The sequence below is a fragment of the Synchiropus splendidus genome, chromosome 15 (genome assembly GCF_027744825.2).
Source record: "Synchiropus splendidus isolate RoL2022-P1 chromosome 15, RoL_Sspl_1.0, whole genome shotgun sequence".
NCBI classification, from domain to species: Eukaryota; Metazoa; Chordata; class Actinopteri; order Syngnathiformes; family Callionymidae; genus Synchiropus; species Synchiropus splendidus.
Window position 1 is genome coordinate 5,833,659 of NC_071348.1, and position 26,995 is coordinate 5,860,653.

Here is a 26,995-nt window from a genome sequence, read left to right on the forward strand (position 1 = left end):
TGGGTCTTATAAATACGTGTAAGCGGAAGCGCCGAGGCGCCATTTCACTGCGGGCTTCGTCACTGGTGTTTCTCCGGAACCGTAACGTCAACAGTGCAGGAATAATTGGACCCAAATACCCATCCGCCCTCGGACCGATGGAAGCACCCATCAATACGCCCCACGAAAGGTACATTTTCCGGTTTATTGCATTAAGTGTTGACGTTTTCTGGCTGTAATACGCCGACACTGTCACAAAGGCTGCTGTCAAAACCGTTAGCTTCCCGTGCTAGCAGTAGCTCGTACCGATAAAGAGGTTTGCACGTCAAACTGCTCCTTCTGAGGACATTTATAACCTAACGACTCCACAGTATATGTCTCCCAGCGATGTGTTCTCGCAGCACCAGTTTATTTTTCTGACTCTCCATTATAACGGAAGGCAGTAATGGACACCGGCTTTCTGTCAGTCGGGTCATTCACCGCTCAGCCCCCCGGCTAAAGCTAAGCTGACCACTCCCGTGAATCATCCGATCTCACACCCTCATAGATCCACACTCTGGGCTGATCGGAGAAGTCTTGCGGGGCTTAACGTCAGGATTTTGGTTCCCACTGCTGCTCCCTTGTCAGAATGTACAACGTTGCCTTCAAACCTAGACAGAAACGCTTCGACAACGTGCATTTAAAATGTGTTTGCTTGGTGCACGGCGTGATGAAGGGCGATAAAAGTTCAGTATCACGGCGTTTTTCGGTGTGTTTACAAACAGAGAGGGCGGAGTCTTTCCATGTGCGCTCAAATGACCCTTTGTCGTCTCGTATTCACATGCCGGTGCGCACTTGAGCGTTAATACGGTAGTGGAGTCTTGGACCGCAACACATGTATGAAACAAAGTCTCGGTGTCTTTAAACAAAGACTAATAATGTAGTCGATTGCGCTATTTTGGTGTCGATTGATTGAATTAAACGATGAAGTACTGGCCATGTTTTGGTGGTGCTGGATCGCGGTACATTTAGTATGGATCAGAAATATAGCGATTTGTTTGTTTGGATTCTGCTGGTTGCAGGGGGTGGGATGAGGGGTGACCTGAACGAGTTAATAAAATAAATATGTATCTTTCTGTGTGGAAATTAATATACAGATATACGATTATGAATGGGGTGCAATTTTGTTTCAGATAAATTATGTAAAGTGACTTACAAATGTGAAACATAAAAAGCTCACTGTCAAAAAATGTTTGAATTTGTTCAATGATTTCCCATATTTATACTCAGTTGCTCTTAGTTGCTGTATGGCTAAAAAATAAATGCATAAATCCAAAACATTTTCAGCTGCAGCAGAATCTTGTCCCCAGAAAAACAAAGCATTTCTGCGTTTCTGTTTCATGCATTGACCACAGTATTTCCAGAGCTGTGCCGGTGTACTATTGATCATGTTTCATCGTTTGGTTTTATGACCGACAAGCCTGTTTCAGGTGTGTTTGTGGGTCAGTGGGGCAGGTGAGCGCCTGCTGGAGAGATTCTTTATAATCTGGAGCTTTGCAGGAAGTAAAGGGGGAAGATTAAGGTGAAGGTTTGGTGCTCTTTGTTATTGTCCAAATTTGTAACTACTGGGTAGATAGCAGCTCCTCCTGACATAGTTGTACTTGCACGTGTCCATCTACAGTATAAACACACTGTCTTCACTGCCCATTTTATGGACACAACTACATGAGAGTTTTCTTCTCAACCTCCCAAACTCTCTGAGTTTTCATCTGTTGTTGTTTCTCCTCAGTGCTCTCGTCGGACTTGCAGGCGGTGCCATGGACCAACACACCAGCACAGGCAAACGCATCCGCAAGCCTTCCCTGCTGTACGAGGACTTTGAGAGCCCGTCCCTCCTACACACCATGCCGCAGGCACAGCCAGCCCCTCCACAGCCACCGGTCAAGGACCCCTCTCGGATGGGGCGCGTGACCAACCAGCTGCAGTATCTGCAGAAGACCCTGCTGAAGACCCTCTGGCGGCATCAGTTTGCATGGCCTTTTCATGAACCTGTGGATGCTTATAGGCTCAATTTACCGGTGGGTTGATTGACCTTCCTTGTTAAGTGAGTAGGTTCAGTCTTTAACCACCTTGGCTGCGTGTCTCTCACTGTAGATGGATATTTGTGCCGTGTGATGTGATGAAGCATAAAGCAGTTGACAGGGAGCTCAGGTTCTTTAAAATGTCTTTATTGGTCCTTGAGAAGAATTTAAAATATCAATGTTCAAATATGGCTCTCACATAAAATATCTGATCAACATCCACATCAAAAGGTCTTATTTGAATAATCATCTAAAACAATGTGTTCAGTGTAGCTCCACGGTTCAGTTCTGGTTATTATTATTATTATTATTATTTTTAAATCACTCTAGTAGCGCAGATGTGGCGTGTGTGACATCATTAAAAACAAGTTAGCTCCGTGCTAACCGACATGCTCGAGCGTGTGTGGCATCACAGACCAAACATTGAACACTCTTTCATCATTCTACCATTGGGTCAAAGGGGTTTGTTCATTCTTCAGACGCGTTATCTTCACAAACAAAACGAAGCCACACTTTTGTACACAATGGCCTGTTGAACTCCACTGTGACTGTGACTGAGGTGGTCAGTCGGAGGTGGTGACGCACCAGTTGGAGTCGGACCTCAGTCAGGAATCAGTTATAGGAACAGAAACGACCATATCTTAATGATTCCAGAGAATGTGATCATTTCTCACCGCTTCTGAAGAACAACCAGTTCTGGATGCCCATCCTGCAGCCCGTGTGTGTTTACACCAACAGCAACACAACGCGTCGGCGCACAGATTTTGACGTTGATGAATTTGTGTTGTTGACGTTATGGATGACGTCAAGGAATCGTTGCAGCCCTAATGGCCTCCTCTTCTGCCGGTGTTTCCCAGGATTATCACAAAATAATCAAGCAGCCCATGGACATGGGGACCATCAAGAAGCGCCTTGAAAACAACTACTACTGCAGCGCCAGCGAGTGCATCCAGGACTTCAACACCATGTTCACCAACTGCTACATCTACAACAAGGTTCGTCAGAAGTTTGTCAAGACTCTGGAGTTTTGGCTTCTAGCAGTTGATTGCTAAATCATTGCATGCTGACTTGTCCTGGCTGGTGAGTGGGCGCCTTGTTTGGAAAGCTCTGGTCCACCTGTGGTCTCATGGAGCTCAGATGGAAGCTAAAGTGAGGGCACACCTCCGTCGTGCCGTGTTGTGGTGCAGTGGTTTTAATGCCACCTGCTTCAGCTTCATGTTGTCGACGGGCTGACCCCCGTTTTAGAGTCATAGCAACGATATCAAATGGATGTGTGGAGTGGTTCATTGTGCCGAAGTGTTAAGAGGTGCTGTCTGACAGTGAGAAAGTGAAACTGACTGCAGATTGAATCAAGCCTTGGAACTTTCAGGGACTTTCCCAAAGTGGCCCTGGCTTCCCTCCATGTCAGTGAGCTGTGACGTGTTGCATTTGTGCCCTCATTCATCCCATTAAGACCAACACACTGCTGTTCCCTGTTTATTCCTGTGTATCCCTGAATTATTCCTCTTATTTTGGGGCGTTTCACTCTGCGGGGTCTGTCTCGGGAGTCCGATGCGCCCCCTGCTGTACTGTTATGATATGAGTGCTTTGGTACAATGTGCAATAATGAACAAAAAAGTAAAAATATATAATAAAATAAATAAAAATAATGATGATAAATATTAATACATAAAATAGAATAAATGTAGCTGTGAAAGTGCCACAGACTCCTGCCCCATGTTTGTGGAAGCCTGGTGCTCAAAGCCTCTAAACAAGGCTACAGGGTGATTCAATATCTTGCGGCTCCTGACACCTCTGACCCGACCAGTAAAAGATGTATGACCCAATAAAGAGTTTCTTCAGAGGCGTCCAGCTGTTGGTGTTTCACGAGTGCCTTCTCCTCCAGCCCACAGACGACATTGTGCTCATGGCCCAGTCGCTGGAGAAGATCTTCCTCCAGAAGGTGGCGTCCATGCCGCAGGAGGAGACGGAGTTGCCGGCGCCGGCCCCTCGGAGCAAGAACGGCAGAGTGAAAGGTGGGCGCAAGTCAAACGGTGAGCTCACGCAATCGCTCGCGGGACCGTTTCAGTGTGTTAAAATAAACCATCTTCTGCTGACCTTGTGCTCCTGGTCTTAGCCTCCAGAGCGCAGCAGGTGCCCGCCGTCTCGCAGTCGGCCTACTCGCCATCCTCCTCTGACACCGGGGACTCCATGCTGGCCAACTCCCCGCAGACGGTGCTGACCAAGAGCCTCCCACCAGCCAACATCATGGGCTTACCCCCGACGCAGCCCACGACCAAAGTACGTGCCCGCTGGCGCAGTAATGCTATGACCTCATCAAAGTACTACGAAGCATCGTCAGTGTTGAGGACTATGTTTTTAATTCCATGTTAAAGATCTGTGACTGACATATTTATTCTTACGAAGAATTGAATGTGGTTCACTATGACAAATCCATGTGCGTCCAAGGTCCGACTGCTTGTGAGCGCATCTGGCTGAGAACATTTTCGTGTGACTCTAGTAACATCCTTGTTTGTAGAAAAAAGGCGTGAAGCGCAAGGCGGACACCACGACACCGTCCACCGTGGGCCTCAGCGTGGGCATGTCTGCAGCCTCGCACATGGTGGGCCTAGGGAAAGGAGGCCACGGGGGACAAGTCCACGAGACGTCCATGCACTCGGTGTCGTCGATGGGAGGACTGGGTTTGGACTCCTCTCCAGGAATGGGCCTGGTCCGGAGCCCCGGGGGGCCTGTCCTCCTCCAGCCGATGATGTCTGCCACCGGACGCAGGGTGGGCAGTGGGCGCCCCATCAAACCCCCCAGGAAGGACTTGCCCGACTCTGTCCAGCCTCAGTTCTCCAGGAAGAACAAGCTGAGTCCGCAGCTGCGCTACTGCAGCGGGCTGCTGAAGGACATGCTGTCCAAGAAGCACGCCGCCTACGCCTGGCCCTTCTACACGCCAGTGGACGCCACGGCGCTGGGCCTGCACGACTACCACGACATCATCAAGTGCCCCATGGACCTCAGCACCATCAAGGTAGGGGGCTTCAGCAAGGTGGCGGAGGTTTGGCAATTGTTTGTCATATTGATCTGTTTTTATTGATTGTGTGGGGGCTTATTAATCCGTGTGGAGTGAAGTGGTGAAGTGACGTTGGTGCTCATGTCCTTGTCAGAGGAAGATGGACTGCAGAGAGTACAGAGACGCGCAGCAGTTTGCCAGCGACGTCAGGCTCATGTTCTCCAACTGCTACAAGTACAACCCGCCGGAGCACGACGTGGTGTCCATGGCTCGGAAGCTGCAGGTGAAGACGTGAGATCAAGAAGAGGAGGAGGAGGAGTGGCAGGAGGACTCACCTTCTGTGTGGCTGCCTTCCACAGGACGTCTTCGAGTTCCGCTTCGCCAAGATGCCAGACGAGCCGCTCCTGGATCATGCGGCCATGTCCATGTCCGGCCACCCCACCTCCTCCTCCTCATCCTCGTCCTCCTCATCGTCCTCTTCTACCTCCACCTCTGAGAGTGAACCCAGCAGCGAGAGCGAGGAGAGCGAGAGCAGCCCCAGCTCTGACAGCGAGGAGGAGCGAGCCCACCGGCTGGCAGAGCTGCAGGACCAGGTCTGCACACAGGTGCGGCCGCTCGTCTGACCTCCTGTGGTGGTGTCACCGCCGCCGCCGCCTAACCTCTGGTGTTCCGTAGCTGAGGGCCATGCACGAGCAGCTGGCTGCGCTCTCCCAGGGGCCCATCGTCAAGTCCAAGAAGAAGAAGGAGAAGAAGGAGAAAAAGGAGAAGAAGAAAAAGAAGAAGAGCCGGGGGGTGCGCAGCAGAGCTGGCTCCGAGGAGTGGAAGATGCCCTCCAAGGCGCTCAAGTCCAAGTCTGCCCGGGCGGCCGGCTCGCAGAGCAAGAAGGGCCCGAGCAAGAAGAGCAGCAAGAACAGCAAGTGAGTGGTGCCGTCTCCCTGACATCCGAGGGACCTCTGAGGTCTGATCCTGGTCCTGTCCCCCCACAGGGCTGCCAAGAAGCCGTTCTACCCGCCGCTTACCCCGACCCTGCTGCCGCACTACGACTCAGAGGAGGAGGAGGAGCTGGTGCCTATGACCTACGACGAGAAGCGGCAGCTGAGCCTGGACATCAACAAGCTGCCGGGCGAGAAGCTGGGCCGCGTGGTCCACATCATACAGTCCCGCGAGCCCTCGCTGCGTGACACCAACCCCGAGGAGATCGAGATTGACTTTGAGACCCTCAAGCCGTCCACGCTGAAGGAGCTGGAGCGCTACGTCATGATGTGCCTGAGGAAGAAGACGCGTAAGCGCCGCAGACTCAGCCGCTCCACCAGTCCGGATCCAACTGACCGCCTGTTTGTGCTTGCAGCCGCCAAAAAGGGCTGCAGCGGCAAGTCTAAAGAAGAGCTGACCCTGGAGAAGAGGAGGGAGCTGGAGAGGAGGCTGCAGGACGTTAGCGGGCAGCTCAACTCTGTCAAGAAACCCGCCAAACCTAAAGGTGGGTGTTGCTGCCCGGTTCTGTCTCGGCCCATGGTTAAACAGTGACACTTCTCAGTTCTCAGCAGACCGTTAGCTTCACTCTCTTAACTGAGGCCTTTGATTTGGCGACGCCATGATGTTCGCTAGCTTCCAGTGTAGCTGTGGCAGTTAGCAGCCGACTGGTCTCTCTCCTTCTCAGTGATGCCACCTTCCAGCCACTGGATTCATTTGCAGATGTTAGTTGATTTGTGTAGGTCATGAGGTGGAAAAGCCTTATTCACAGTTTTCCGTCTGTGGATAATAACGCCGTCTCTGTCCTCGACAGCGGAGAAGCCCAGCGCTGTGGAGACCCAGCCCTCTCGCCTCAGCGGCAGCAGCTCCAGCTCTGACTCTTCATCCTCTTCCTCCTCATCTTCCTCTTCCTCGGACACGAGTGATTCGGACTCGGGTTGAGCGCAGCCAACCGCCAAGGCTGCTGTCTTCACTCAGGGACTCGGGCTGGCCCAGGACGCGTGGCACCCTGGAACACTACTGAGCTGTGTAGAATGTGGGACCGGGGGATGTGACCCATCTCTGGATCTGCGTGGAACCCAAACACTAAATGCCTTGGTTTCTCCCTCCCTCTACCCCGACGCTTGTAAATAGCTGTACAGAACAATATATATATATATATATATATATGGATATATATATATATATATATAAATATGTTTCTTTTATAAAGAAGAATTTTATTGTTAACCCCCAGGAGGGACGTGGAGCAGAGAGAGGACGAGGGCTTCTCCGCTCGCAGCTCAGATTTTACTGGACACTTTAGGTCACGACCTTTGCCTCGCTTTGTTTTAGTTCTGACCAAACGCTCGGCCTTAACTTCCGGATTGTAATTACATAATATATGAGCAAGATTTATTTATTAGAAGCTCCAAGTTTCCTTCTGTGTTTAGAGCGACGACCTCGGTCTCCCGCTGCACCTCGCGCTTGGTTTGGACGTTTTGCACAGTCGTCACGCTGCAGCAGCTTCAAGGCCGTCGGTCGTTTTTTAAGTGAGAAGGATTGGTTTCTGTTCCCTGAGTTCGGAGAACGTTGTGTGCACTACAGATCAATAACCTCGTTTCTTATGACCAATGTACAAAGAAAAAAAGGTTGTCACTGCAGTTACTGGTTCAAATGTCGACCGAACATTAGAATGTTCGTTAAATAAACCTCCGAACTGTTGATCAACGTCAAGTGACGATGTGTTTGCTGCCTCAGACTCCGTTGATCTCACCTCTGGCTCACACACCTTTCATTTGAGCGCCTGGATCATGGGATCCACCAGGGGGAGCTGTTGTCTCCTCGGCATCGGTTGACGCGCCGCTGGAGTTAAACATCAAATTGTAGTTGTTTAAATGTAAGTAAAAGTGAGCATCTTGGGCGAGTTCGACCCCTGAGTGTAGGTTTGTGAAAGCGAGTTGTATTTAAATGCGTGTGAAGGCATTTAAAGTTCAAATTGGTAATTTATTATTGAGATGTACCTGGTGTTTGACCAGTCGTTCCCACGATGTTGCTGCGTGACCTCAGTCCCGGTCGTGGGAACAAACAAGCTGGTTTGTTGGCGGTGATATGTGGCGTGACTGACTTCATCAACCCTCTCCACCCCATCCTCACCGCCGCCATCGGCAGCCGGTCCAGCCACTGCGAAGAAGACGGTGGCCCCCTGAAGACCTGAGAGAGGCTCCCTGTCTCGCTGCTCAGGCTCGTCCCGGACCGGATCCATCTTGATCCCAGCACATATTGTTATTAACATTCGAGATAAGTGCCAAGAATAACTTGAGTGAGATAAACTTCAGATGTTCATTCTCACACTTCCCCACTCCGCGACTCTGTCAATGATTCACTCTCGACCGTATAAGAGCTTCAAGACTCCCGCTTTTCCTGCTGTTGTCGTCGTCATGGCGCGTCTCTTCGAGGTTCTGGCTGCGCTTCTGGCGCTGGTGTCGACTGGGTTGTGTGAGGAGAAGACGTTCCTGCAGAGAGCGGGAACCTCCTTCAACAACCGCGAGTACAGGTCCATGCTGAGTGTCAGCAACGGAGAGCAGTTCGGGGGCTGGACCTGGCCGGAAATGTGTCCCGCCAACTTCTTCGCTGTTGGATTCAGCGTCAGGGTAAAACCCACAACGTCAACAAAAATGTCGCGCTAACAGTTGACAGAAATGACAAACCAATTAGGAAACAACTATCTTGCCATTATTTAAAGTAATGTCAAAAATAAGAATTTGGTTAAGAGTTAAGTATGGATATTTAAATAACTATTAATAACTATGAAACTAAACTAAAGATGGAAGTTTCATTGAAGGCATCTGGATACAATTCTGACCTGCTATGAACGTCATATTTTGACCATTTCATTTTATTGTTCAGTATTTTGCATATATATATATATATATTGCATATATTTTGCATCAGTATTTTAAACATCAAATACCACTTGGACGATGGATGTTATCTATTTTTGTGATTTACGCGACCATAACTGACCAGTTTTCACAAGTCAAGGCCCATTATTTTGGGTGGATGACCCGTAAATAATGCAGCACTGACCGTTCAGGTGGAGGGGAACCAGTACGGCATCGACGACACCGCCCTGAACGGAGTCCGACTCATCTGCGCCGAAGACGAGTCCAGAACTCACCTGTACACCATCGAGTCCCACACGGGCTAGTGAGTCATCGTTCCGAGTCATGACGGAGAGCTTATACGTGAGATTTGCGTAGCTCCTCCCACTGAACCCACTCCAAGTCTCTGACTCCGCGCTCCATGACCTCCATGCCGGTCTCGCTCTTCCCCTCCAGCTTCGGCGAGTGGTCCCACCCTCAGTACTGCCCCAGCGGAGTCCTCACCTCCTTCCAGCTCCGCGTGGAGCCGCACCAGGGCCTGTTCGGCGACGACACGGCCGTCAACAACATCAAGTTCCGCTGCAGCAGCAACCCCACGCTGGAGGCTCCCGGCATGCAGTGGGGCGAGTACGGCTTCTGGAGCCAGGACTGCACGGGCGGAGGGATCTGCGGCATCGAGACCAAGATGGAGGAGTATCAGTACGGTCTGGACGACTCCACGCTCAACGACGTCCGCTTCCACTGCTGCGACATGTCGCCCCAGGTGAGACTTGGAGACTTGGTCATGATCATCGGGCTCATGATTCCTCTGCGAAGATTCTCATTTATTGCAAAGATTCTCATTTATTGCTGCTGTTATGTATAAGTGTTTCATATATTGACATTATATATAAATATTCAGTGGTGTCGTTGACCCTTAAGTCACTGATGCTTCTGTCTGATGTGATTGACAGTGATGGGAGCGGAGCAGCTTCAGCTGGACCAGAACACAGACAATAAAATGTTCAACCACAACTCCAGTGTAGTGACTCTTCATGGGTGAGAAGCTGCAACCGTGAGTTCAGGTGGGGACTGTGGGAAATACCCCTCCCGCGTACCTCTGTGCACCCATTTACTCGTGAGAATGACTACCAAGAATCCAACAAGTTATAGCCACGAAACCTATTCCCTGACAGAGGAGTCTCTGATACATAAGCAGAATTCGGGCTCAGGTTCAAGTTGTCTCACGTGGTCTCTGTCCTCATCTGACTGGTCCTCAGCCGTTGACGCCTGAGCCGCTCCACTACTCTGAGTAACACAAGCAAGTCCAACAGTAATAATATATTATAATAAATGCACAATTCCGATGAGGACGTCTTGGTGGCGTCTGTGAGTGACTCAGACTAGAGCATGATCGTGGAGAACAACTCATCTGACATGTGCCGACAGTGAGTTTAGCAGAGTGAAAGGAGGAGAGATGAAAACGGCAACATGAAATCCCCCTTCGCTCAGAGGAATGCAGACGCACCAGGCCAGGAGGGCATGGTCCCAGCACACAGCAGGCCGTGTCAGAAGAGACCATGACCTCCTGCTGAGGCCAGAGCTTTTCAGCTGGTGGAATAGCCGGAACACAGTCAGCCAGAAACGGATCCCACAGATGTTCATTCCCACGTCCATCATCTCCGTCAATGATTGATGGACAGAGGAGCTTAAGGGCACCAGGCGGGTCGGATCCTCAGTAGGAAGCTCTGCCACGCTGCCGTCCACATGGACCGTCTGCTCCCGCTTCTGGCCCTGGCTCTGGCCCTGACCTCCTGCGCTCTTTCCGAGGAGAGCACTTTCCAGCAGAGAGCGGGAACAGCCTTCAACAACCGGCAGTTCACATCTGTCCTCTCTGTCAGCAATGGAGAGCGGTTCGGCCACTGGACCTGGCCTGAGATGTGTCCCGAGGGCTTCTTCGCCGTCGGCTTCAGTGTCAGGGTGAAGACTCTTCTCGCTTGTTCACCTGATGGAGACATCTCTGACTCGATCTGAGCATTAAGACTCACAAGGAGTCAGCGGCTCTCACGGCAGCGGATCATTTTAATGCTTCATTTTAGTAAACAATACTTTATTCTGAGTTGTCTTATCATCAGGAATACTTGAATTATATTTTAATTCATTTATACACAATATTTTGTGACATTTTAAGCAAATTGTTGTTGATATGACGACACTTTCAGTGTGTTGCGGTTTAGTCTCCTTTAGCTTAGATGCTAACAGCTATGACGAAGCAGCCAAACTTTGCTAATGTGTTTTATAACTTCTCAGGTGATGCAGACGATTACCAGCAGGTGGAAGCAAACTATAACCGCTGCTGCTGATCTTAAAACATATTTTAAAATATAAAGTGTTTAAATATTGCCTTTTCATTTAGAAGATTTGTATGTGAATTCTCTCAGTGAACACACTTCTTTCAAATGGTGGTTGAGTCTGCGACTCGTTTACAGTTTTAGCGAATTATGTTTTGTTTCTTTCTCGCGTTGCTCAACACTTCACAGCTACGTTTGTTTGACCGTAAACTCATCTGAACGATTTGTCGACATCTAGTGGCAGGAAGCGGCCTCACAACTTGGACTGAAGGGCCTTTTTCAGTGAGGCGGAGTTAAGACCGATTTAAGTATGAGAAAGCCAAGCGACTGTATGTCGCTAATCCCTTTTAGCTTCTGCTGTGACCGCAGGTGGAGACGAACCAGTACCTGTCGGACGACACCGCTCTGAACGGAGTCCGTCTCGTGTGCTCCAAAGACGAGGCCAGAACTCACCTGTACACCATCGAGTCCCACACGGGCTAGTGAGTCCTGACCCTGAGCCGCGCGCCTGTGACGGGTTCAGACCCCCGTGACGTCCTCTCTTCCCCTCCAGCTTCGGCGAGTGGTCCCACCCTCAGTACTGCCCCAGCGGAGTCCTCACCTCCTTCCAGCTCCGCGTGCAGCCGCACCAGGGACTGCTCGGTGACGACACGGCCGTCAACAACATCAAGTTCCGCTGCAGCAGCAACCCCACGCTGGAGGCTCCCGGCATGCAGTGGGGCGAGTACGGCCTCTGGAGCCGGGACTGCACGGGCGGAGGGATCTGCGGCATCGAGACCAAGATGGAGGAGTATCAGCGCGGTCTGGACGACTCCACGCTCAACGACGTCCGCTTCCACTGCTGCGACAGGTCGACCCAGGTGCGTCCCATGGCGTCACACATGCGCGCGCGTGTGTGTGAGTGTGTGCTGATCTCCCCAAGGAAGCGTGATGACAGGACGTTGTCCTCCAGAGGTTGCGCTGACAGAGAGCAGTTCATCACTTTCTGCTGCTCGTGAACATTTATAGACGAAGCGCACACAGTTCACCAGCAACGCACGTGCACGAGGACCAACACTCACGCACACACTCACACTAACCACTGACTCTTGTTTGTCAACAGTGACGGACGCGGGACCCCCTGGACGCTGACTCGGAAATTCTAATAAAACACTTGAGGAAACGTGTTTGGACTGTCTTTTATCTCCGAAGTCAAGATGGAATACACGACAGAACCCACTCCGGTGACGTCATCGGTCACACCAAAGTCAGAGTGAGCAGGAGAACACGCCGGGATTAGGAGGTGAGGAGTGGGATTATAGATGACGAGATCGCGGCGTGTCGACTGGAAAAGTGTCGAGTCGTCGCGGCGACTGAGGCGATTGAAAATTACAAACGATGGAGGCGTTTTTCTGGGGCAAACCTGGACCCGGGTCTGGACTCAGTCCAACACGACCCACTGACTTTGACTCCAGATGAGCCTCGCGTCAAAAAAGTGTCCAAACGTGATTCAATACTTCAGTGACTTAATTTCACACTGCACTTCAGATTTTTAGCATGTTAGTAAATATTGTTTATCATAGCGTATGTGTGACAACTGGAGTGGCGGTGGTGCACTTCGGTTTGCCGCCACACGGGGTCACTAGATGGCAGCGCTACATCGAACTGCTGTCGCTCAAACAAATGGGCACAAACCCAGAGACACACACGCACACAGTTCAGTAGGATGTTACTGATGGAGATTATTTGACGGATATTCTCGCCGCACACACACATCATCAAACACACTTGACATCCAACATGGTGGTCAAAACAAAAGTCCACCTTTCTGTTGCGTCAATGCGATCAATGAAGTAACGTTGGTCTTCCTCAGCCGCGGCGACTTCCTGCTGTCAGAGCGTGAAGAATCCATTCAGGCTAAAAACACGACCCTTGACCTTGACCTCCATTAGTGATGACCTCAGAGGTCGCGCTTGCCCGTCAGTGAAGAAGCACACCAGTGAGGTAGAAGCTGAGAGTTGTATTTAGCAGAAGAAGACAATCCATAAACAAAAATAAACTTTCATATCCACACGTATTTGCAAATAAACTCTATTTTGAAAACAACATGTTTTTTTTTCAAACAAACATTTAACACCAAAGTTCTGCATCAGAAGGACATCAGGAAACAAAATAAGGCCAAACTGGTCACATGTTTCCCCGAGGCTTCGCTGGAGGGAGAATGTTGTTCTGAGGTAAATATATATATATATATAAAATTTGTTTCTATTTCCTCACGCTTGCCTAAGGTCAAGCCGAGGGGGCAGAGACGCAGAGCAGGTTCCAGGTCAACTGACAGACACCATCTCTGCAGTGAGTCCTGGGGCCGCCTCCCATTTACATCACTAGTATTAAAAAATAAAATATATTGGAATTACATCCAATTTATTACATTTCTTTTGTTTTTTTAATCTGCATTTAGTTTAGTTATTTCACACCACAAGGTATATATTTTTAAAAGTTAATTTAGGTATTTAAAAACATGGGCATTATTTAAGAATATATATATATTTTGTCCTTTATCTGGCCAGTTTACGACAGCAGCTGCTAAAACCATTCACCTATTTTTTTAATAATAATAATTGTATATTTTTTAAATGCAATTTATGACAAGCGTTTTAGTTCACCTCATAGTGATATTGTTTCACTGAACAAATGGTGAAAAAAAGCCCCTCAGGTCAGAATGACGCCGCGTGTTGTGATCAACGACGGAGCAAAGACACGCGTGTGTTTCATCCCTCCAGCGAAGCTTGGGTGAGTTCTACTCTTTACATTTACGCTTGTCATTTTACAGTGAAAAGAATCTCAGTGGCAGGTGGACGACCCCCCCCCCCCACATCATGGGTCTCACATGGTGGGAGAAGACGTCCTTCATCATGAGACACGCGCTTCAGTACAGTAGCAACATTAGCTCCTCGGTTCTATTTCTCAGACATTTGACTGAGAACTCAGTGTAGCGACTGCTGAAGCGGCGCTGACTTGTTTGTTAGTGACCCCCGTTATGAACCGGTGGCGCCCAACAGAGAACCTGCTGACAAAATCCATTAGCCAGCTAACGAGTGCCTCTGCGTCCCCCCTCCGCCTCCCAAACTCCAGCATCAGCTTCATGATGTTGTGAAACGGCTCTTTATGAGTCCGTTAACGTCGGAACGAAGTCTGCCGAGAGGTGCTTAAAGAGATGGAGGTGAACTAAAGAGGAGCGTAACAACGGGAGGAATATGACGAGCCAACGGCTGCTGCTAGAAACCAGACGATTCATTTCTTTTATTGGACTCTGTGAGTCAGAAACGGACAATATCTTGGAGTTTTGCTCTCAATAAACAGCCACAAAGATAAACTTAATGTCGGACCTAGCAGTCTCATCGGCGTAATGGATGTGTGGTGCCACTGGCGTCAGAGCTGGGATGGAAATGAGTCTTGGTGAAGTTCATCCGCTTAGCAGAGTTGAGAACACTCCTCGCTATAAGTGAGTCCAGCAGGGGGCGGTCATGGTGTTTTACACGTTATGTTAGGTAGAATCTTTGCAGCAATTTCACCAACATCGGAACATCACGAGTGAACGAGCTGATTTCACGCCGGCGGCATGTTTGATGACCTCCACCAGGACATGCACCTGACAGGGTCGTCAAACCTCTAAAGGTGATGAGCCAATTCACGCTTTGACGGTGGACGGACAGAAGCCGTCTGAACTGTCCTCAGCTCAAGATCTCACCACAGAGGTGTCCAGGAGGCGCCAGACAGGCAGTGGAACTGGAGCAAGGCCCATGAACCCTCCCTGAGCCTCAGACTGTGAACTGAACTATGACTTCACTGTCAGACACCAGAACCTCAGGAGGCGCCGTGAAGACAACTGGACATCCAGACCCACACAGCATGTAAGCAGGACAACCAGTGACACCAGGGGGCGCACTCGCCACCTTTGACATCACAGGGTTGCTGTTAGCACCAAAGAAACCTGAATCAATGAGTCAAGTGAGTGTCAGGTGAGGTGGAGGGAAGTGAAAGTTTCGAATGCGGGGAAACAAAAAGGCGACGCCAAAATTGAAAGAGTTTAGCTTCATGAGGCCGTTTTGAACCCAGCAGCTTAGTTCTGCTCCAGATTGTAGGATGAATCTGATTAGACACTGATCCGTCCATAAGTAAGACTTTCTTCACTGATGCAAGAGTGGAGACAATGGACTGGAGGAGCCACGTCTGCTGCAAGGGTGATGAAACCAAGCTGGCTTCCAGACGGAAGCCCACTCTTGTGATGCCGGGATTAAAAGAAAAAGATTGCGGTTAACATTCAGGTGTTGCACTGGAACATTCCGTCGTAAACAGTGACGTCTTCTTCCGCTCACGCTATGGATTGCCTGTCGCAGCTAATATCCAATGTCCTTCCCCGTTCGGACGGGCCGGGCGCTCCGTACAGGGCGGGCTCTTTCTTCAGTACGTACAGTAGGTAGCCAACGTCGCTCCAGTCTCGACTCCACCGCGACTGGCTACATATAGAGGTCCACCCCTCAGTGACTTTCGTGTCGACGTCTTTGTTGCATACATTCAGCACGTGTGGTTATACAGTAGGACGGATGCTCGCGGGTACATGAACTTGAGCTACACAGGCTTGCAAAGGGGGTCGTCTCTGGGAGACAGTCTCAAAAATGTCGAGGTAGGGCGGGGAACTTGGGCTACTCCAGTGGACCTTCAGTGGATTCTACCTCCTCTCCTCCGTCTGTTTCTTCCATCTTGTGTTTCACCACGCCGTCGTCCTTCCGATCCTCATCGTTCTCCACGACAGCTACAGTTTCCGCTACGCTCTCGTCTTTGGTGTCTTCAGCTTCTGCGTTCACCAACACCTCCTGGGTCTCCTCACCCTCCTCTTCACTCTCCACCTCGGCTTCTCTCTTCTCACCAGGGATCACTCCGACTCCAACGGTTTGGATTTCTAGACAAGTTTCCGTCTCGGCTTTAAACTCCATCATTTCCATCCTTTCGTCTCTGGTCCTGTCCTCCACCTTTCCTCCATCGTTCTTAAATTCCTCCGATTCGTTCTTCGCCTTGTTCTTCTTGTTCTTCACAGACTCTTTAACGCAGTTCTTGTTGGACTTGCTCCGAGACTTGAAGAACAATTTCTGAAAGAATCAAAAAATAAAAACCTGAGAAATACCTGCTCAGCCGGGAGCGGTACATGCAGACTTAATGAAGGAGGGATCACAGCGGATCTAGAATGACGCCGGCAGAAGTGGGCAACTGAAATGAGGCTCATTGATGCAGAGAGGGAAATTGAGGTTGTTGGAAGGAACATGTCTTGCCTAGAGGTGTGCAGGCGGACAAAACAATATGGGTGAAAACTAGACTGCATGTGTACTCGATTACTCCAACAACCTCTGCAGGGCTCCAGACTCAGGCCAGAAATCTTGTTAACGACTGCAATTCCTGAAGACTTTGTGGCCGATTAAATTGGTTGTCGCGCCGCTAGTTGGAATTCAGGCCACGGAAGGTGTCGAGATGGATTCGTTTTGTGGCGAACAAAGGTTATTGTTGGAGGTTAGGGCTCCACTAAGAAAGAACTTTTCTGCGAACGAGACAAATCTCACGCTGGAGTGAGTGAGAGGAAACTTCAGCTGCAACTCTGAGGACGTCTAAAGTCAACGTGACCAAACCACTGAAATATGAAAGGGTGCGTACCTTCGACTCTCTCTTTCTTCGGCTCAGCACGGGTCTCTGGAGGAAAACAATCTGTTTGGTCGACAGACTTCCGTCGCTGAAAGATGAAGAGAGAAAGATCAACTGGACTGCAGTGACCACCATGACTCAGGAGTCAGAGTCGAAGAGTCAGAGATGAAACAGCAGAGAAAACAGCGTTGGACCAAGAATGTTGGGGATGAAGAAGAGGAAGACAAGCAGTGAGGAACAAGGATGAAGGAGGTGATCCATCCTGGCTTCCAAGGCATCAGGATGTCTCGACAGCTGCAGTTATTCTCCACCACAATAGTGTGATCTCGAGAAACAATTTGAGCATTCAAACAGCCATTGGATGCTAATGTCGCACATATCTCTATTCTGAGAGGGATAATCTGCACAGCAACTCCATCTGAGCGATGAATCGTGGCAGGAAACTGGAAAACATTTCCAAGACTGCTCGCTGCCTCCATCTCTCCGCTCCTCCGTCATTAACGTCTGCTTTCTGTTACCTCCCGGCTTTTATCTCCCGCAGCAGACGCTTCTCTGACACTTTTATTCTCACATCCTGTTTCATTCCTTCGACATCTCAGCGTGATTTTGGAGGGGACGGAGCTTGGAGGGAGATACGCCGTCCTGCTGTTATCAGACACAAGTTCAGTGCGGTCCACGAAAAGGTCAGTGGCTGTCCGGCCGCTCGACCTCCGACACGAGCAAAGATAAGGGGTTTATGACGGCTGAGGAACCTTGGAATCCTTGGACAAGTCTTTGTCTCCTCAACATCTAATGGACTGCAGCAGAAAGCTTATCGCTCAAGCCCACCTCAGCCTCTCTTTTTCTCTCCACCATCATTTTCCAGGCTGTCAAGATTGCTGGATGGTTTCCTGGCGAATCAAAGCCCAAGACCAAACACAGTTTGCAGGGAAAAAGCCAGAGCCCATTACGGCAGAAAGCTGTGCGAAGGCTTCGAAAATTACAGGTCTTTACTGCAAACACGGCCGACGGCGGCTGTCAGCCGAGCGATTACGACCGGAGGTCTTGGAGCGCTGAGAGCGACCAGGTGAAATGTTTCACTGCTGCAGCATAAGGAGGAAGAAAATATCTGGCAAAGTGAATGACGGCAAATGAACCTGCGAGGTCCATGGATGTCGTTGTGACGTCGACGATTCTACCTTCTCTCCTCCTAACTCTTCCTCCTCATCCTTCCTTTCCCCGTCCAACAGCTAGTTTCCGCTATATGCTCTCGCCTTTGATCTACCTCTCGCGTTCGCCACCACCTCCTGGGTCTCCTGAACTTCACCCCCTCTTCTTCTCCGCCTTCACTCTCCATCTGCTTCTCTCCTCTCACTTGCCATCTCATCACCACTGGTTTGGATTTCTAGACACGTTTTCGTCTCATCTTTAAACGGTCATTTGCATCTTTTCATCGCTCATCTGGTCCTCTGCTTTGCCTCCATCGTTCTTGAATTGCTTTGATTCTAGACTCTCAGTTCTTGTTCTTTCTCTATCAGCGATAAACTTCAACCGTATAGTTCTTGAATTGTGCTCATCCAACAATTTCCTTATTCTTCAAACGGTTTCTGACAGCAGAAAACAAGGTTTGACATTCTGATGCATTCTGAGGCCGATAGAAATCAGCTAAACACACACAGTAGTGGGAGGAGTCAATGAAAGGGCTGTGTTGGATAGTTTGGTCCTTTGTGTAGTGAGATTGAAAGTGAGTGTGAAACTGATTTTATTTAAGCTAGAAGCTCGTCTGCCATTAATTGAACCATTAACCATTATTTTATTACATTTTATGTTTCAGTATTAGAATAAAAACATCTGAAAAAATGAAATTTCTTCGAGTGAAAGTTAGCTAGTGTAAATAATTGAAAGAGTCACATTTCAACACCCCTGTTTCCTAATGCACGTTACTTTCCAGTTATGACCAGGCTTATTTTCAAGTTGAACAACTGCCAGATAAAAAGACAAAATCAGTCACTATAGCACATTTTGCAATGATTCTACAGCCATAAAATCAAAACAAAGCCAGGCAATAAACGTGTAACTGGAGTCAATAAATGTTTAAAGTGGTGGACCGTCAGCCTAAATAAGAGCATAATGTGAAGCTTGAATGTGTTTCACTGATGGCTTTAACAGCACAAAGAAAGAGAACAATATTTAGTCTCCAACAAGCCTCGTAACTGCGACGTCGTTTGTCATCAAACACCCCAGCGTTGCTTAAGACTCTCGTCGGTTAATGTCTAGAAATTCACATTTACTGTTGCTAATGGCTGGCGATGTAACCGCCATCTGCATTAATTGAATGCAGTCAACGTGAATGCTCGCTCGGAGACAACTACATGAATAAATGGTGTGTGGAGAAGCCGCTGAGCACCAGTTAGCATTCATTTCAGACGCCGCTGAGATCACTGACACTCCGCCGACCCCTCCAGATGAAGTGCAGCCTGCCAAGCGTTGCGCCGGAACATTTGCACATTTGTAATTTAGAGAGCGCGGAAAGATGGAGTAGACGGCGCGGCGTAAACAAGTGTAATGAAATCTGCTAATACCAAATGGATCATACTTGAGAAAACTGTTTGTCGAGGCTGGTGGAGGAGAAATAGGTTTGCACTGTATGTAGGCCGACTCTGATGAATTAGCTCGCTGTGCTGTTGTGTTGTGGCATTTTGAAAGAGAAGGAGGGAGGGCAACAGAAGAGGAAAATAACCGGGTGATAAATCAGAGGGGTGAGGGAGGGGGGAAAGGACTAGACCACGAGGTGGCACTTGACAGGGGGAGTCGCCTGTAGTTGTCGTTCGTTCTTTCATTTTCAACAAGGTTGTAAAAACAGGAAAACCCCACAAAAGAGATAAAGACCGACAGCAGAAGAACCAGCCATGGGTTCACCTGAATGGCTCCTTGAAGCTTGACTTCTCCTTCTGCATAAAAACTTTCTTTTGATTCAGAAAAGTTCATAGTAGAAAGACCCAGGTGAAGGAGGATCACAGGCTCTGGTTGAACAGTTCAGTGACTTCAGTTGTGAGGGAGAAAGAGCTGAGCCAAAAGACAAAACTCTCCTGTTTTCTCTGCATGGTGTCTGGACTCTTTGTTCCAGGCCAGTGCTTCACCCTGAGAAGCTCTAGTCAGGAGGTGAACGTTTGTCCTGAGCACAACAGTCGCGCAGCAAATCTAGAACTCGTCAAACCGTAAATGGCTGTTTCGCTAGCTGTGAAAAATGAGCCAGCAGATGCTTAAGTGAGATTTTCCAGCGTCTCTCAGGACCTCAGCTTCCACCCCTGCTGGTTCCGTTCCGCTCCGCTGTCAGAACCAAACCACGACACATTGAGGTCAACCTTCATATTCCTCTCGTGTTTCTGAAGTGTTTTTGAGCACGGCTGCATTTTTACCTCGAACAGAGGCGTCATTTCGACGTTACACCATTTTATAACAGGAATGCGCCTCTGTGGTTGAGCAGTTGTTTGCGCAGACAAACTACAAACTCTCTGTAATGCGTCTGACCTGTTTTTACACTGATGAGTCAGCAGACTTTTGCTGTTAATATTCCAAAGTTTGAAACTTTCCTGATGGAGATGCACTAGAGCGGAGGTGTTGCAGTCCCCACTGTCGCCGACAGGGGTCCCTCTGTGTCCCTGCTGGTGTCATTACCTGTTGGTTTTGACTACAGGAGTGGGCAGCACACAGGTGAGTCTCCATCCGTAGGTGGCCAGCGACTGCAGCAGAGGAACATAATCAGCCTTCACCTGGAGACCCTGAGAAGAGAAAACACTCTGCTGTCATCCACCTGAACATCCATCACCAGGGTCATCCAGTGGAGTCATGCTGAGACCCTGAAGGCAGCATGAAGCCTCTTCATGAGAAAAAGAAACAACAGTTCTGAAAATCCGATGCAAGAAGAAAGGTGGCTGCATCAGCGTGGTCTTGTAATGACGACATCACTCCTCTGATGACTCGCCGTGGCACGCCTTTAGAAAGATCCCTCGCCTAATTCTCGCAGAAATGAATCAAAACCGCAGAGCTGAATGAGGATTCAAGTGTCAGCACTTTCAGAGGAAGCGCCGCCACTGTGAGAGTCCTTGTTCAAACACCACGCTTAAGTGAAACTGTTCACTTCGCCGAACAAAACCCACAGAGCTGTTTGCGCGAATATGTGAGCAATCTCGGCATCCGTTACCCGACGCTGTTTACACACACGAGAGTGAGCGGAAACCCACAAATGTTTGGATGAGATGATGCATATTTGCATGTATCACACCTTCATGTCCTTCCATCTCCAACACCTGGTCTGACCGTCTCCTCCCGAGATGCACACACCTTCGTCCACTCTCATGTTTGAGATCGCTCTGCCTTCTGAATCACCCTCAGCCTGACACCTTAACTGTGAGATGAACATGAGGAGCTTCCACCTCCCACAGTAGGAGTCCATCATCACCAACTCCATCACTGTGCAGTAGAGACAGGCAGCTTCCATCATCCATGACCTCTCCCAGGTTCTCGCCTTCAGCCTCAGTGAGGAGTTCTTCCAACAAAAATGCTGACCAAGGTTTGTCAACACCAACGGCCCACGAGGGACTGGAAGTGTCCTCATGTCAAGCTTGTAGGTCGCGAGCAGCTAATCTTTAGCGACGCAGACGGCCGTTATTTACTTTCCTACAGGGAGGAGAGCGTCTACATTGTTCAGGGGCTCATGTTGGATCTGCTCCCAGACTGGGCTTGCAAGACTTCCCAGGAGGTAAACTGGGAAATAACTTCCCTGTAATACCTTGTGAGGTAATCAGAGGGTTGCCTCAGACTCATTATGCTGAGTCGGCGTTCCTGCCACCAACCTGCAGGAGAACAAAAAGCAATCTCGCCACCGCCTTCATGCTTTTATGAAACAGATTGTCACCTGCAAACGTCAGATGACGGAGCGGAGAGACGATAACGGCAATGAAGCCAAGATTCCTGCGTCAGCTTTGATTGTTCACGGACGCAGCATCAGAAAGAACCATTGCCTTTATCTCTGTGGGTTTAAGTGACGTCTCGTCTGTTCCGGCTTAGATGATGAATCCTGGGAGTTGGATCTCCTCGGGATCCACACAACAGGAATTTAGGAGATTTGAGGAGCGATGTCGAGTAGGAATATCTTGACTGAGAAACCCACAGCTTATGTTGTCGTCAGCTGAACAAGGGCGTGTTTTTTCTTCTGCTCAGACAAGGTCAGGGTCACAGGCGCAGCAGTCCAGACAAAGAGGCCCTGCCTCGAGGCATCTGATGCCCCCACAGGAATACCTGCAAGTGAGGGGCAGGAGATGTTTTCCAGCAACAGTCAACTCAATCCTTCTCCTTCACATTCGTCCTGGAAGCGTGGTGCAGCTCTTCTGCGGCAGACGGGTCACGACAATGATCCTGATAGAAGCGTATCTCAGCTCAGACCTCTCTTGGTAACAGACCTTTAATTAGCCGCCACATTGTATATGAAAGCGCTCGATTTTCCTCCTGGCTGGATACTGGTTGCTAGGCAGCAGGGGAACAAGCACTCGGGATCCAAAACAACAATAGTCAGCCAGCGAGGAGGAGGCCTTGGACTGAATCTGGCGGATTGTTATTTCAGACGTGCTCAGGTAATCAGACGTAGTGGACCGCACCAGCCTCGGGAGAGACATGTTGTGTCTTTAGATTGGAGTGATAAGAAGCGTTTCCAGCTCCTGCTTTAATCCACTGTAGTCAGCGTTTCTCTGCCGCCTGATTCTGGGGAGGCGCTTCCAAGTCAGGAGCTCATCGCAGCCTGATCTGAATTTGGATGGTTTATCCATCCACCGAGCCCTGATGTCTGGCACATGTTTCAGAAGCCCTCGATTCAGCTCTACTCCAAGTACACGAGTGATGACAGAGCTCCTCCATTGCTATCATTCTCTGGCTTTATAACTTTCCTTCACCCTCCTTCAAACTCTTCAAAGCTGCTGACCACTGCTGAGAGTAGAAATCCGCCGGTCAGTGGAGAGCGTTTTGGCTCAGCTCCTCAGCGTCCTCCAACCCTCACTGGTGAACCCAAAGATACTTTCACTCCCCCACCTCTCATCTCTCCACGTCCTGGGGCTTTTCCTTTATGGAGCATCTTCCTGATAATTGCTGGATGGTGTCACCAGCCAATAAGGAGCACAGGTCTCCTTGAGGACAGCTGTGATTCAACTGCCTCGTACTGTACCTCTTGTGTTGGAACTGTGGCCTCCAGATAAGAGAGAAGAGTTAACTCTTGAAGTCTACACCTGTCAATGCTCTTTACTCCAGAGGACAACATTCTCAACAAAGACCTCTGTGAGAGTCAGTTCCAGCTGTCTGAACCTTCTTCACAGACCCAGCACGTCAGTGGGAGCGTGGAGCCTGTTTCTCCGTGAGAGCAGCGAACCAAAATAACTTTCCTGTCAGTGAGAACAAGGACGGTACAGTCTGGAACTGGGACATGATGAAACTGTGCATCTCACTTGTCATCGGAACATGCAGTCGCTTGTTTCTCATTTCTTGCAGCACAATAACAACAACCGAAAAAAGCCTCCAAGTCCCGGAGCGATCGGCGTCTTCGTCGCAGTGCCTGACAAAGCGAGCGCCATTTGTCACCTACAGCAGCGCCGCGAATTACTGCTATCTGGGTCATCTCCTCACTCGCACCTCCGTCAGAGAAATCACGGCGGAGCACGCTAAGTATCGGCTGACGGGAGGACACACACATACACACACACTCCTGCTCATTGTCCTCACATCTCTGTTGCTTAATCGCCACAGTCGTACAGTGAAGATGAAAATCCATACAGCAATCAAAGCCTCATCTCCAGGTCACACTTATCGGTCACTCGAGGGGCAATAAATATGTTCTCACATGGCACACAGCGAGCATTGCGACCACCAGCGTGAACCACAGACTCCTCTCACACTGGCAACTCGGGCTTCTATCAAACTGGAAAACAGTTCTCTTTGAACGTCCCTCAAATATTATTTCTGTGTTGACACAAATGTAATGATCTTGCTATTTTTTTTTTACGACAGATTTTTAAAAATGCCGCAAAATTAGTATTATGGAACACTTAATTTTAAACTGACTGTTGAATTCCTGCTCTTACCTGTAGCCACCAGCTTTGCAGAGACCAAAAGAGTGGAATGAGATGCCGTTGCGTGGACTCTCTTAAAGAGAGAGAGAAGCTCAGTCATCCTGATAATCTAGAGGATGCTTCTGGAGAGGAAGGAGTCTGGGCTTCTTTGCTACGAATGCTGCCCCTGTGACCTGTTAACAAGTGCAGCCATCAACAGACTTCTCAGGGATTATCCGTAGTAAGTCCCTTTGACATAAGCTTTGTGGACATTAGTGTGGACTTGAATAAACAAGAGCACATCACGCCCAGTGTAAGCAGCAGGAGGAGAGTTGGCCCACACGTCTCCTCATCCAGGGATTGTTGTCTGCAATAACCACTAAAATAGTTTTGGAGAACCCAGTGGAGCGAACTTGATTTCACTGCACACACACACCAACACACACACACACACACGTCCATGGGCGTCTGAAAAGTGTTTCTTCAAAGACTCTCTGCTGCGGCGGCAGGGCTGATGTGGGTCTCTAATCCTATTTTAGTCTGAATTTAGTTTTGAAGTTGTGCTCCTTGCAGCTGGGGAAGCCACGGAGTTCTGGGAGTGAGTGACAACAATGTCGCCCGTGTTTAAGCTCCTTTCACTCGCTTCGACTTTGGACTGCCATTCCTGAAGTTTAGACTGACTTTTGAACTAGCGTCTTGCGGCTTGTCTCCTCTTATGAGGATGAGATCCAACCTGAGGGTGACATCGCGTGGCGGTCGAACAGCAGCACGTCGCTTCAGAACTTGGTTTGATGAAGAGACAGTGAATGAAAAGTGGAGACAGAGGTGTGATGTAGCAGGAGCTGAAAAGAAGCTGAGCGTATGAATTAAGAAGAATGAGAGGAAGAATGGATGGGATGAGTTAAGGAAAAGAATGAGATGGTGATCGAGGAAAAAAGATAAAGACCACAGTGGAGGTGAGAAGAAGAAAATGAAGATGGTGTGAAGAATTACTGAGATGTGACACGTATGTCTGGACATTACAATCAGGCAGGGGGCGCGCTAGCGCACACGGCAGAGCTCCAACAGCAGTCTGCAGTCTGACCCCACCACAGCAGGGTCTGGTCCAGACTGACTGTGAAGCAACCAAGTCAGGAGCACAAAACAGCAGAGACAATCATCTATAGAACTCTGAGAAGAGTCGAACCCAGAGTTCAGATGAGACACAAAGAAATGTTTCTGCTTGCCTCTAAACTGCTGTTTTAAAGCTAAAATAAAATCTGTCGCTTCATTCCTTCACTTTTCCTGCCGGCTTCGTTCGGCTGTCAACACAGCAACATCTTCACTTGTCAGCCTGACGTTCACTCCGTTTTGTTCCCGGATCCTTTCTTCATTTCACCTGAAGGTCTTTGTGTGCCTCTGTAGGAGTTTTCTACTTCCTGCTTTTGTGTGGCCTCAATATCAGCAGGCAATCTCGAGTATTTGGGTGCGTTTTTGCTTTGGGTGTTGTGAGTTTTCCGTATGTGTTTTCGCTCCGGGTGTTGTCTATTTAGATGCTTTTGTTCTGGTTATTTTTGCTTTGTCTGATGTGTGTTTTCCCTTTGGATATTTTATATTTGAATGACTTTGTTTTGGTTATTTTTGCTTTAGGAGTGGTGTATTTTCTCTTTTGTGTATCTGGATGGTGTCTCTCTTGTGGTCATTTCTCATCTTCATTTTGGGTGTAGTAGTTTGGCAGCGACAGATTTCGGGGTGAGACTGGAGGGACCCTCAGAGGAGCAGTTGATTGAATCTTGTGGAACACCGGGTGTCAGCCGGGCATCAGTCAGAGCTGACATGCCGGAGGAGGACTCACAATCCACTTAGCTGTGACGGCGCTACCATCCCTCCGCGAGGACGAGCGGAGCGTCACATAAAGAGGACAAAAGTCTCCTTTCACACTTGGACAGACACAGAAAACTGAATTCAATTACGGAGATAAGATCAACACACACGCACACCGTGTTTACAAGCTCCGAGACACATGTGACGTATCAAAGGATGGAAATGGTCGGCAACATTTAACGTCTAGACACAAATCGATTTGTGAGTCGGGGCGGCAGATAAGTTAATCGGGGGCAGATAGAAGCTGGTGGTCCTGATAAGACTGTGGTTCTTCTGGGGGAGGTGAAGTGAAGGTCATCAAACTCAAGTTTGAGACACATTCCATCCACTGTCAGTTCCACGACGGCCGTTCCACTTACGTCAATGATCGTCCACTGCTCCACCACGATGGCGTCGTACGTCGCTGATTCACTTTCGTTTCCCTCCTGGAAGATGAAAATGCTGTCCACCGACCTCGGCAGCAAATCTGCAGAGAGAAAAAACACATATTTGAGGAGCTGAGTGTGATGAGTTCCTCGGGTGAAGACGAGCGTCCTGACACTGTAATTACATGGCGGGTGCACTTCAGACAAGCCACACGAACACAGTCTTGTCGACAGTGATGGTGGAGCCTGCGGGCCCCAAAGATCCCGGTGACCCTGGGACAATGCCCATGGGAACTAGGCTCTGGGTCGCTGCCGGCTACCTTGTGGTCTCCAGGGATTTGTGGAGTCCCCCGACTGTGCAGAGTGTCTTTGGTCAGCAGTGTAGACGTAGATGATGTTGTCACCTTCGGTTGAATGATGTGTTGCTTATATAGGGGTTTTGAATTGACCTACTTTGAGTCTGTTGCAGATGTTAGGTGCTGGCTTTGTTTGTCATTTATTGTTGTGTATTTTTGTGCGACGGGTGTAGCATTTTTGGCTCTGTGTTTGGTGTGTTTTCTCATACAGCATTGTAAACCGTGGGTTTTGTGTACTGACACTTTGGGCCATATTTAAATCCGATCCTTTGCTGTGTCTTTGATTTGCTGTTGCCGGCTTAGTTTGTCTTGCTTATTTGCTTCGCATGTTGTGTTCTTTCATGCTTTGACTTGCGTGTGATCCATTTTGGCATTCTAGTTTTGTTGTTGCGTTGCATGTTTTCGCTATAGTTTTGTGTGTCAGAGCTTGAACAGTCATTCCTTTCTTTCCTGTCAGTCTTCAAC

At 49.1% G+C, this 26,995-nt stretch overlaps 4 protein-coding genes across 9 annotated transcripts in view; 3 read left to right on the forward strand and 1 right to left on the reverse strand.

The window, feature by feature from the left end:
• The first annotated feature begins 47 nt into the window (after positions 1-47).
• On the forward strand, positions 48-7,853 carry brd2b (bromodomain containing 2b). Of its 4 annotated transcripts, XM_053844013.1 has the most exons (12): positions 48-169; positions 1,748-2,036; positions 2,897-3,034; positions 3,925-4,072; positions 4,156-4,319; positions 4,558-5,055; positions 5,192-5,320; positions 5,397-5,642; positions 5,713-5,954; positions 6,024-6,319; positions 6,386-6,514; positions 6,821-7,841. In XM_053844013.1, exons 1-12 carry the CDS (start codon positions 138-140, stop codon positions 6,946-6,948), a joined length of 2,439 nt encoding a protein of 812 aa, XP_053699988.1. In that variant the 5' UTR covers positions 48-137; the 3' UTR covers positions 6,949-7,841. The 4 variants fall into 4 exon arrangements, with proteins under 4 accessions (XP_053699988.1, XP_053699987.1, XP_053699986.1 ...); XM_053844012.1 differs by having other exon boundaries at positions 3,925-4,054; positions 5,397-5,630; positions 6,024-6,514; positions 6,821-7,853; XM_053844011.1 differs by having other exon boundaries at positions 5,397-5,630; positions 6,024-6,514; positions 6,821-7,850.
• A 401-nt stretch (positions 7,854-8,254) lies between these two features.
• LOC128746743 (vitelline membrane outer layer protein 1 homolog) lies at positions 8,255-9,900 on the forward strand. The gene is made up of 4 exons (XM_053844023.1): positions 8,255-8,639; positions 9,083-9,195; positions 9,327-9,633; positions 9,824-9,900. The coding sequence occupies exons 1-4, from the start codon at positions 8,325-8,327 to the stop codon at positions 9,824-9,826; spliced, it is 738 nt and encodes a 245-aa protein (XP_053699998.1). The 5' UTR covers positions 8,255-8,324; the 3' UTR covers positions 9,827-9,900.
• Positions 9,901-10,574: 674 nt separating this feature from the next.
• On the forward strand, positions 10,575-13,240 carry LOC128746744 (vitelline membrane outer layer protein 1 homolog). The gene is made up of 4 exons (XM_053844024.1): positions 10,575-10,829; positions 11,570-11,682; positions 11,754-12,060; positions 12,303-13,240. Exons 1-4 carry the CDS (start codon positions 10,617-10,619, stop codon positions 12,303-12,305), a joined length of 636 nt encoding a protein of 211 aa, XP_053699999.1. The 5' UTR covers positions 10,575-10,616; the 3' UTR covers positions 12,306-13,240.
• Positions 12,932-26,995, reverse strand: part of LOC128746741 (raftlin-like) — a 69,480-nt gene continuing 55,416 nt past the window's right edge. For all 3 annotated transcript variants that reach the window (XM_053844022.1, XM_053844020.1, XM_053844021.1), the window contains 4 exons: positions 26,169-26,275; positions 20,531-20,634; positions 16,886-16,961; positions 12,932-16,329 (listed from right to left, as the gene is read on the reverse strand). In XM_053844022.1, the coding sequence (XP_053699997.1) occupies positions 15,886-16,329; positions 16,886-16,961; positions 20,531-20,634; positions 26,169-26,275 (731 nt within the window). In that variant the 3' untranslated portion in view covers positions 12,932-15,885. The remainder of the gene's footprint in view (positions 16,330-16,885; positions 16,962-20,530; positions 20,635-26,168; positions 26,276-26,995) is intronic.

Excerpts from the sequence above, each read along its gene's own strand:
- brd2b (XM_053844010.1), top strand. The coding sequence starts at position 138 with ATGGAAGCACCCATCAATACGCCCCACGAAAG. Across the intron at positions 5,321-5,396 it reads CCATGGCTCGGAAGCTGCAG|GACGTCTTCGAGTTCCGCTT; the intron begins GTGAAGACGTGA and ends TGCCTTCCACAG. Across the intron at positions 5,643-5,712 it reads AGGACCAGGTCTGCACACAG|CTGAGGGCCATGCACGAGCA; the intron begins GTGCGGCCGCTC and ends GGTGTTCCGTAG.
- LOC128746743 (XM_053844023.1), top strand. The coding sequence starts at position 8,325 with ATGTTCATTCTCACACTTCCCCACTCCGCGACTCTGTCAATGATTCAC. Across the intron at positions 8,640-9,082 it reads CTGTTGGATTCAGCGTCAGG|GTGGAGGGGAACCAGTACGG; the intron begins GTAAAACCCACA and ends CTGACCGTTCAG. Across the intron at positions 9,196-9,326 it reads ATCGAGTCCCACACGGGCTA|CTTCGGCGAGTGGTCCCACC; the intron begins GTGAGTCATCGT and ends CTTCCCCTCCAG.
- LOC128746744 (XM_053844024.1), top strand. The coding sequence starts at position 10,617 with ATGGACCGTCTGCTCCCGCTTCTGGCCCTGGCTCTGGCCCTGACCTCC. Across the intron at positions 10,830-11,569 it reads CCGTCGGCTTCAGTGTCAGG|GTGGAGACGAACCAGTACCT; the intron begins GTGAAGACTCTT and ends CTGTGACCGCAG. Across the intron at positions 11,683-11,753 it reads ATCGAGTCCCACACGGGCTA|CTTCGGCGAGTGGTCCCACC; the intron begins GTGAGTCCTGAC and ends CTTCCCCTCCAG.